Genomic DNA, 9,978 nt, shown 5'->3' on the forward strand with positions numbered 1-9,978 from the left:
ATCGGCGCGGATAGAGTCAAGCCCCCTCTGTCCGTAACTCTCTGCTCTATATACTGCGTGTAATCAGGAATGGGCCAATCACCAATCAACATCGCTAATCACGCATGCTGGTCTGATTGACCAAAAACAAATTAGATTTCCTTGACCACAAATAAAATACAGAATCATGTCAAAACAAAACAAAACAATTCAGAAACAAAGTATCAAATGTAGGTTTATAACACCTTCCCCCTTAAAAGGGAAAAATTTGATCCGATAGATCAACATTTTCAGACAGGTCTATCTACAATTTTAACATCTTAACACCGAGATAGACAATCAGCAATGACATTATCTTTACCCTTGATATGCTTGATTACCGTATCATACTCTTGCAAAATTAAACTCCAGTTTAACAATCTTCTGCTTTTGTTTCCCATCTTTTTTCCTTTTTCCTTCCCTTATTCTTCCTTCTGTTTTTTTTTTTTTCTTTTTCTTTCTTTTTCCTTCTTCTCTCTTTCTTTTCTCTAGTCTTTTCCTTCCTCTCTTTCTCTTTTTCCCTATTCCTCTCTTTTTTTTTAAAGGCCCTAGAAATAGTAACTTCCTTGATACTCCTAAGTGGAATTGCTTCAGGGAACCTTCTTGAGGCACACATGATAGTCAGCGTGTACACATTTCCAGTTCTTGTCCTGGGTAAAGCTCCTATGCAATTCACAATAACCCTGGAGAAAGGTTCACCAAAGGCTGGGATCGGTTTCAATGGTGCTACAGGAGGGCCTAAGTTGTGCTTACCCACCACTTGACAAGTGTGAACTTTAGGTACGACAACCTGATTGACGACTGCCCAATCTTCATTGGCAGGAATATCAGGGGGACGCCATTTCCGTCTCAGAACCCCATCTTTGAGGTCATAACCAACTGGTACTTTGACAATTTCGTCCACTGGGAGAGCTTTTCCTCTCAATTCAGCAATCTCGGGATCACTGCTTTGCCCAGTGATCAATTGCTTTCTTGACAAAGATAAATCATCAGACAATTGTAAATCGTTCCCAGCGTCTGGTGGTGACTTACAACTGTACTTCTCAATGACTGTACTAAGAAATGTATTTGACAGCTCATCAAAACCTGAACTCTTACTAGAGCCACGATCTGACCCCTGCTCTGAAGGATCATGGTCTTGTTTTAACAAAGTGCTAGATTGCACAGAGTCCTCCTCTTCTTTTGCCTTTTTGGCCATAGCTCGAGTCACTGCACATGAAGGGAAAATATCAATGTCTAAATTAGACTCATCTTCAGTGCTCGGCTTAGAGGTTAACTGAACCGAGGGGACAACTTTCCCACCAGCTAGGTCGTTGCCGAGTAAAAGAGAAATACCTTTGATAGGGAGGCTGGACATAAGCCCCACTTTAACTGGTCCTGTTACTAAGTCTGACTTCAGAAACACAGAGTGCAGAGGTACAGTTACAATTCTCCCCTCAATCCCCTGAACAAGAATGAAGTCACCCATTTCAGTGTCTTCATTGTCACAGGATGCCTCTCCTAACAAAAGCGACTGGGAAGCCCCAGTATCGCGGAGAATTCGAATGGGTCGAGGAGCAGAATTTTCACTCGAAGAAACAAATCCCTCAGACACGAAAGGAAGGAACTCTTCCCTCGGAAGATCAGATGACTCAGCTTTTTTAGCAATGTCAGGACAACATGATTCCATTGAACCACACTCAATAGGCATCTCTGTCAAAGAGTTCTGACCTGGTTTCTTACAATAATGACAAATAGGACCCGTGGGGAACTCCTTCTTGGTGTCACTGAACCTGTTCTTAATATAGGCACTTCTTCCTCCAACATCCATTGCATGTGCGAAATATGGTTTACTACTACCCTGCTTGGGTTGATATAGCCTATCATGAGACCCAAACTTAGATTTGTGCGCGAGTGAATACTCATCTGCAAACTTAGCAGCTTCACGTAGTGTGGACGCATCTTTCTCATCAAGATAAGACTTAATATCATCCTTCACACACCGCTTAAATTCCTCAACCAGCATCAAGTCTTTCAACAATCTGACATCATTATTGACAGCTTTAGATGCACACCAACGCTCAAAAAACACCTCTTTGTCATGAGCAAATTCACCATATGTCTGGTCATCAGTCTTTCTGAGACCACGAAATTTCTGCCTATATGCCTCTGGAACCAACTCGTAAGCTGTCAAAATGGCTTGCTTAACCACATCATAACTTGAGGCATCATCAACAGACAAAGCTGAATAGGCTCGTTGTGCTTTTCCTTTTATCACACTTTGCAGCATCAAGGGCCAATATTCTGTAGGCCACTTTAAACACTCAGCCACTTTTTCAAAATGCTGAAAATATTTGTCAACCTCCAGCTCATCAAAAGGAGGCACTAACCTCACTTCTCTGCTAGCACTGAATCTATTTCCCCTTAATGGTTCTGCTTTTTCAAGCTTTGCCAACTCAAGTTGTTTTTCTAATTTCTCTCTTTCCAGTCCAATTCTTTCTCGCTCAATCAACATTCGTTCTTTTTCCATTCTTTCATGTCTTTCTCTTTCTTTTTCTCTATCCTCTCTGTCTCCTTCCAATCTCAATTTCTCCAGTTCAAACTTGCATGCTGGTCTGATTGACCAAAAACAAATTAGATTTCCTTGACCACAAATAAAATACAGAATCATGTCAAAACAAAACAAAACAATTCAGAAACAAAGTATCAAATGTAGGTTCATAACAGTAGGAACAAAGAGAGGTGGTCAGATTGACCAAGGTGGGGGAGGGGGACGGCTTTGTAAGCATCAGCTATGTTTGTGTATACATGGTCTAATGTCTTGTCTACTCTAGTGGGGCAGGAGACATGTTGGCGGAATTTGGGGAGCACAGACTTTAGGTTGGAGTGGTTGAAGTCACCCGCAACAATAAAGGCTGCCTCGGGGGTCAGAGTCTGTTGTTTACTAATTGCATTGTGCAGTTCTTTCATTGCAAATGCAGCATTAGCGTCCGGGGGAATGTAGGCTGCAGTCACAATGGTGGATGTAAACTCTCTGGGCAGATAGAAAGGTCTACATTTCAGCATGAGATATTCTATGTTATCCGAGCAGTGACTCTCGATGGTGGTAGTGTCCGTGCACCAAGCTTTGTTAACCCATTTACTCCTAAAACGCCTATAAAAACCTATGTATAATAGATATAAATGTCCTTATCTCCTGAGGGTTTTCTGAAAAATACTAAGAATTGTCAACGTCTATGAAAACCTTAATATCTAAGCCTCTGTAGCACATAGAAACATGAAATAAATTGCATTTTAAAGGTAAGACTCACATGTTGTATTAAAACATGCTCCTTTAGCATTAACATAGCAACTCATTTTTATAAAGAATCTCAAAATCAGATTGGTAAGGAAAAATACTTTACATCATCAAATAACATATCACAAATAACAAATAACATTTTAAAACATGCCAACACACAGAACAAGGCACCTTGGTATGATAGGAGGTGGGAAAGAAGTGGGGAAAGTCCTGAGACAGAACTGGGAACATTCTCAGTCTGAGCTCCATGGCTCACATCCCTCCTTTTTAAACGCACGCACGCACGCACGCACGCACGCACGCACGCACGCACGCACGCACGCACGCACGCACGCACGCACGCACGCACGCACGCACACACACACACACATCATCTCTCGTGGCGAAGGACGTGATGCGTGAAGCACTCGCGGTGCAGAGGAAGGTCACACTGCCTGCACCCCATCAGCGTGGACCCAGGACGCACGTCGGTGCTGCTGTGCTTCAGAGAACACTCCCTGCAGGTCTTCCTCTTTGTGTTTAGCTGGACCAGGTCATGCTCAGCAGAAGCTCCAATTGGGCTTGTGGGGAGCACCTGGGGAGCACTTCTTTTGGTGACCGGGACGATCAGCTCCATGGTCAGATCCTCCAGCCAGTCTTTGTAGCCCCCCCTCCTATATTTCCAGTCGGCTCCTCCTGCAGACCTGGCAGCCACAAAGGCATTGTAGCACGCCACCGTGAGGAAATTAAAAAAAAGCCTCCTCCACCACTTTGTAGACCTATGCTGGATCTGGTAGTATCCCACCATCTGGTCCAGCAGGTCTACCCCCTTCATGTGCTGCTGGTAGTCAGCAAGGCAGGCTGGCACACGAACCTCCACTTGGCGTTGACCATTCGCCTTCCTCCTTACTGACCCAAAAGCTGTCGGGTCATGGAAATTTGACAGGACCATCACTGCCTTGGTGTCCTGCCATATGCAGAAGGTCAGGTCATCCTGCTGCGCCAGCTTGAATTGGTGCCTGTTCATGCCAGCCTGCTTCGTGAGGTCCTTGCTCTTGGGGAGGCCCTTTCTATTGGCACGCACCGTCCCACAAGCTTGTACCCCCCTGTTCTTGAGGTCCACCATCAATGGGACACCGGTGTAAAAGTTATCCATGTATATGGTGAGGTTGGATCCAAAGTAAGGTTTGGCCAGGTCCATCACAATTCTGTGAGCCAGGTCTTTCTCAGCCTTACCCTGAATGGCCCCCGTGTAAACTTGTAAATTATTGACATAGCCTGTCTTACTTTCCGCCATCACCCACACCTTTACTCCCCACTTTACTGGCTTCATGGGGAGGTACTGCCGGAAGGCCAGGCGTCCCTTGAACTTCACCATGGACTCATCCACGGTGACAAAGCCATTGACCTCATAGAGATCCTGGAATTTGGCAAGGAGGAGGTCCATGAATCCCCGGAGCTTCCAGAGCTTGTCGGACTTGTCCACAGCAGGGTCCATGTTATCTTGGAGATGGAGACATCTAAAAATGCACATAAGATTAATGAGTTTATGCCTAACATTGCCATCATATTTGTTGTATGTTGTATGATGCAGGGATATTGGCAATACTACAAACGGTTGTGCTGTGTTTAGCCAGAGAAATACCCCAGGAAATCGTATCTTATGTGGCCAAGCTAGTTTTGCCATTACAAATATAATTTAATAATACTAAAATGTTACAAATAAATACAGGTTACTTGATTCATGATAAAGTGAAGCTACCACCAAGCTTCTGAGGATTGTAGTAAGTTACCATCTTCTAGGGCTTTGACTTTTGCCCAAAAATCATATTCGAAGTTTGTTTGTTTATTAATATTAATATTCGAATAATTAGGGCTGCTTAATATTAGTTTGTTTTGATTATTTTTTTTGATATTCGAAATATATTCGAATAACAAAGTTCGGAGTCAAAGCCCTACTATCTTCTCTACAAGTAGTGAAGCTACTGCCCAACACTGCTATTTATTATGCTATTTAATTATTATGGCATTATTATATCAATAGTAGCAGAAGGCTGTAGCACCACTATCATTACTGGCCATGAAGGAGACGTCAGTGCGCTAACGCTACCGTAAGACATAGGAACTCGGAAGAGAGCGCAAGAATACAAATCATTACCTCCAGATCATGTCAAAACGATCCCGTGCCATGGCCTTGGGGACGTGTGTTTGGTACAGCCACTTGGTCTGCCTCCAATAATCCCGGCGTGCTGGCAGTTTCAGGACCCCAAAAGTGAAGCAGAGCCCGACAAACGTTTTCATCTCGGTTTTGGAGATGGGGTTCCACTTCGAATTGGATGGGGTTTGGCCGCGCGTCTGATCCGCATATAAATTAGTTTGGGTCACCAACATGTCCCAAAGTTCATCGTCGACTATCCGTGAAAACACCCCAAGGGGGGTTTCATCCACGGCAATCGGCTGCTTCGGTCCCGGTTTTTGCGGTAACTGCCTTGGATTTCGGGGCATGTATCCATCCGTCGTCCAGTCCACCTGAAATCCCGCATAGTCTTCGTCGTCCTCCTCCTCTCCTTCGACCCAAAATTCCCACTCCTGGGCTCGATCCAAAGGATCATCAGGTACAAAACCTTCTACCTCCACCTCCCTCTCAAACTCCACACTCTCTCCCAACTCCACATCGCTGCCGTCGCTGTCACAGTACTCGTTGCTAGCCATTTTTGCCGGGGATTTATTTATTTATTTATTTTATTTATAGGTTTGCGATTTTATTTGATTGACGTGATTGTCGGCCAACGACGACATTTGGGTGGTCACGTGGTTTTTAAAGACCCACAAGACCCACCTCATATGTTTTTGAACCAATGATAGTGCATTCTATGCTGCATGCGTCAAGAAAATGACGACATATCATCAATGCTGCGCTACGCAGCAGCCGGCAGGAGACTCAAAGCTGCGCTACGCAGCAACCGGCGGGAGATGCAATGCTGCGCCGCGCAGCATCCGGCACGAATGGGTTAACATAAATACACAGACCCCCACCTCTAGTCTTACCGGACTCCTTCGTTCTGTCTGCACGGAGAGCGTAGCGTTCTGCTAGATCGATGGCGCTATCCGTAACGTTGCTGTTGAGCCAGGTTTCTGTGAAAATCATGATGTTGCTGTCCATAATCCATTTGTTGGTGGTGATCCTCAGTCGCAGTTCATCCATTTTGTTAGTCAGGGATTGGACATTGGCGAGAAAGATGCTGGGAAGAGATGGTCTGTGAGGCGCTAGCTTTAGCCTAGCATTCAGACCTCCGCGCGACCCTCTCTGTTTACATCTGTGACGCCGCTGCTGTCCGTTGATGCTCCGGCTCCGTTTGTCAGTTGGCTCCGCTGTCCTGGCTATTTCCGAGATGAGACCGAATTCGTCCGTAAAGTTGACGGATTTGCATAAACCGATGTCCAAAAGTTCCTGTCGGCTAAACGATGTATACGCTAAACAGTTTTTAGCGTAAAGGCTTACAAAAAACAAGTAAATTAACACTACTTTGCAAAATCCGGTGAGACACAGGGCTTCGCGAACTATGCGCGCCGCCGCCATGGAAATAAAATAGCAAACCAAATAGCACACCACTAACATTTTTGTCCCGTCTCGTCTCGTCAACAGATATGAAACTTACTTAGTCTTTATTATCAAAGATCTATTTTTAGCTCATTACTTAGTCTTTATTATCAAAGATCTATTTTTAGCTCATCAACGTCTCGTCTAATTAATGGAGAAAAGGTTGTTGACGAACATCTTTCGTCATATTTTTCGTAAACGAAATTACTCTGCATTTTGGAGGAGGGCTGAACCAATTGTTGAGGGACATGGGCGGGTCCTATGTCTCCTGCACAGAATATATCACCAAGGCCATATAATATCACCTTAGGGATTTGTAGCGCAGTGCTTTACATCGCGCACGTTTTAAAATACTGTTGTTGAATAAAGTGTTGTTATTTTCAACTTTCGTCCCTGAATCCTCCTGAGGATTTGATACACAACCCTCCCCTTGTGAGAAACAACCCTTCTGTGCTTCAAATAGATCGCATCCATCGTGGTTAATGTCTATGAGGAGGTGTACAGCGACCGACCTGTCGCGCACACACAGGCTCTTAAAAAAAGTGAGTTAATTTTTTTTTATCAATATTATTTGTTAATCAGGAGACAGGAGCAAGTTTTAGGCCTAATTATTTTATGAATGAATTAAAAAAGCAGAAATACACTAATAAATGACCTTAAAATCCTACACATATATGACTGAACACAGTAAAACACACACACACACGCACACACACACAAAGTAAAACGCACAGCTGCACAATCAAACACAAACACACACACGATTCAACATGCACCACATGCACACACACTTCAACCACACACACACACACTTTACAGACACATGCACACACACACACACACACACACACACACACACACACACACACACACACAGACACACAGACACACACACACACACACACACACACACTAGGGCTTTGACTTCGAACTTCGTGATTCGAATATAATTCGAATATCAAAAAATAAATCAAAATTCGAACGAATATTAGGCAGCCCTTAATATTCAAACCTGTTATGGGCAGGCCAAGAGGGAGAGACGTCGGAGAACCCCACGCAGTCTATTCCATAATATTGTAATGACCACGGAAGAGGCAGTGAATGAAGTATTTATTAGAAACATAATAAACCGTTGGAACACGCAAGACCGGTAACCATAGCAACGCCAGTAAACAAACCTCGCAAAACCCAATCCAGGGCTGAATCCGAATACTCATACTTATAGTATGCATTTTGTAGTACGCCACAAATATAGCGCGTCCGAATGCCCAGTGTGCATTGTGTAGTACGGAAAACGTTTCCGAATACGTACTACCGCCACAGTATACAACGGTAGGTCACTACGTGTTACCAGACTACGAGTCTGGTAACGAAGAAGAGATGGCTGACCCGACACTACCAACAGCGGCTTAGAAAGACGTCATAGAAAGCGGCGAAAAACGAGACATTAAAAAGAGTAAAAAAGTAAAGTAAGTAATTAAGTAAAAAGAGACATTTTTAATTTAATAGCAACGATGACAAGACGGAAAACAGGTAACTTATCAAGGTAATTTTGCCGGCATCTGAGGGGAGACACGTCATCTCCAAACATCCGGTGGAGTTTCGGCGGTGTTCGGAAGCGTTCAGAGGCGTTCTACGCATAGCTGTAGACCGTCAAGTAGTAGACACTGAACATAAATAGTATGTACTAAGTATTCGGATTCAGCCCAGGTATTACTGAAGGCATTTAATGGTCAAAATAATATTAATAAATATTCGAATATATTCGAATATTAATATTAATAAACAAACAAACTTCGAATATGATTTTTGGGCAAAAAACACACACACACACACACGCCCACACAAGCACACAGTAAAACACACACCTGCACACCAAAAAAGTCAAACACACACACACACGCCCACACACACACACCACCGATTGAAGTCAGGGGACTCGCATGCATTATATTTACCCACATGCACGCACACTTTACACACACACACACACAAAGGCTTTACAAGCACCAGTAGATTGTATTGCACGATAGAAGGCTCCTCATGCATTACAATTAATGTGGTGCTTACAATTATCAGGATTATATACTTCAGACGACAACACACCTGCAGTGGAACACAGCGCACAACACCACCGCACAACGCAACACACTCTTTAAGTTAATTACACAGAATGCATATCTATATAATAATAGATATCTATATATAAATAGAGAAAGAGAGGGGGGAGGGAGAGTGAGAGAGAAAGAGGGAGGGATGGGGGAGAGAGAAAGAGGAGGGAGAGAGAGAGAAAGAAGGGGAGGGAGAGAGAGTTAGGGGGATGGAGCGAGAGAGAGAGAGAGACAGAAAAAGAGAGAGACACAGACTGAGACAGCGAGAGAGAGAGAGAGAGGGGGGGGAGAGAGAGAGAGTTAGGGGGGACAGAGAGAGAGAGAAAGAGTGAGAGAGACAGATAGAGAGAGAGAGACAGAATCACAGACTGAGCTAGCGAGAGAGAGAGAGGGGGGAGGGAGAAAGAGAGGGAGAGAGAGAGAGACAGAGACAGAGACAGAGACAGACAGACAGACAGTAGTCTCCCTTTCTCTCTTTACCTGATAGAGACTGTCTCTCAGGTGAGAGAGAGAGTTTGTTAGCTTCAGTCACCGCTGTCTGTCGCTGAACCTCCCCAGGGGGTCAAACCGCTGACAATGAAACCATTGGAGGTGAATTGATGAACCCACTCTTACCAAACCATCACCGTTATCTTCACACAACCCTTCTTCTGATTGGTCACAAACCCTGGTGACATCAACCTGCTACTGAATGACCCTTACCTGAGATCACTCTGAATCGCTTTTTGATAAAAAACCTCAACAAGATAACTTAAGGTTAATATTTAAAGGCAAGTGTGAAGTCAGTCAGTCATTCAGACTCTCTCTCTCTCTCTCTCTCTCTCTCTCTCTCTCTCTCTCTCTCTCTCTCTCTCTCCCTCCCCCCCTCTCGCTCTCTCTCCCCTCCCCCCTGTCTCTCCTCCCCTCTGTCCCTCTCTCTCTCTCTTTCCCCCCCCCTCTCTCCCTCCCCCCCTTCCCTTAGCAGCTCACCTCGCAATTTGAAAGAAAAA

The 9,978-nt window shown here is 44.3% G+C and overlaps 1 protein-coding gene across 1 annotated transcript; it reads right to left on the bottom strand.

The window, feature by feature from the left end:
* Window positions 1–3,668: 3,668 nt before the first annotated feature.
* On the bottom strand, window positions 3,669–5,989 carry LOC130385534 (piggyBac transposable element-derived protein 4-like). The gene is made up of 3 exons (XM_056594056.1): window positions 5,909–5,989; window positions 5,436–5,602; window positions 3,669–4,797 (listed from the first exon to the last, which is right to left on the bottom strand). The coding sequence occupies exons 1-3, from the start codon at window positions 5,987–5,989 to the stop codon at window positions 3,669–3,671; spliced, it is 1,377 nt and encodes a 458-aa protein (XP_056450031.1).
* Window positions 5,990–9,978: the final 3,989 nt, after the last annotated feature.

This window comes from Gadus chalcogrammus, chromosome 7 (genome assembly GCF_026213295.1).
Source record: "Gadus chalcogrammus isolate NIFS_2021 chromosome 7, NIFS_Gcha_1.0, whole genome shotgun sequence".
In the NCBI taxonomy this organism is placed as follows: Eukaryota; Metazoa; Chordata; class Actinopteri; order Gadiformes; family Gadidae; genus Gadus; species Gadus chalcogrammus.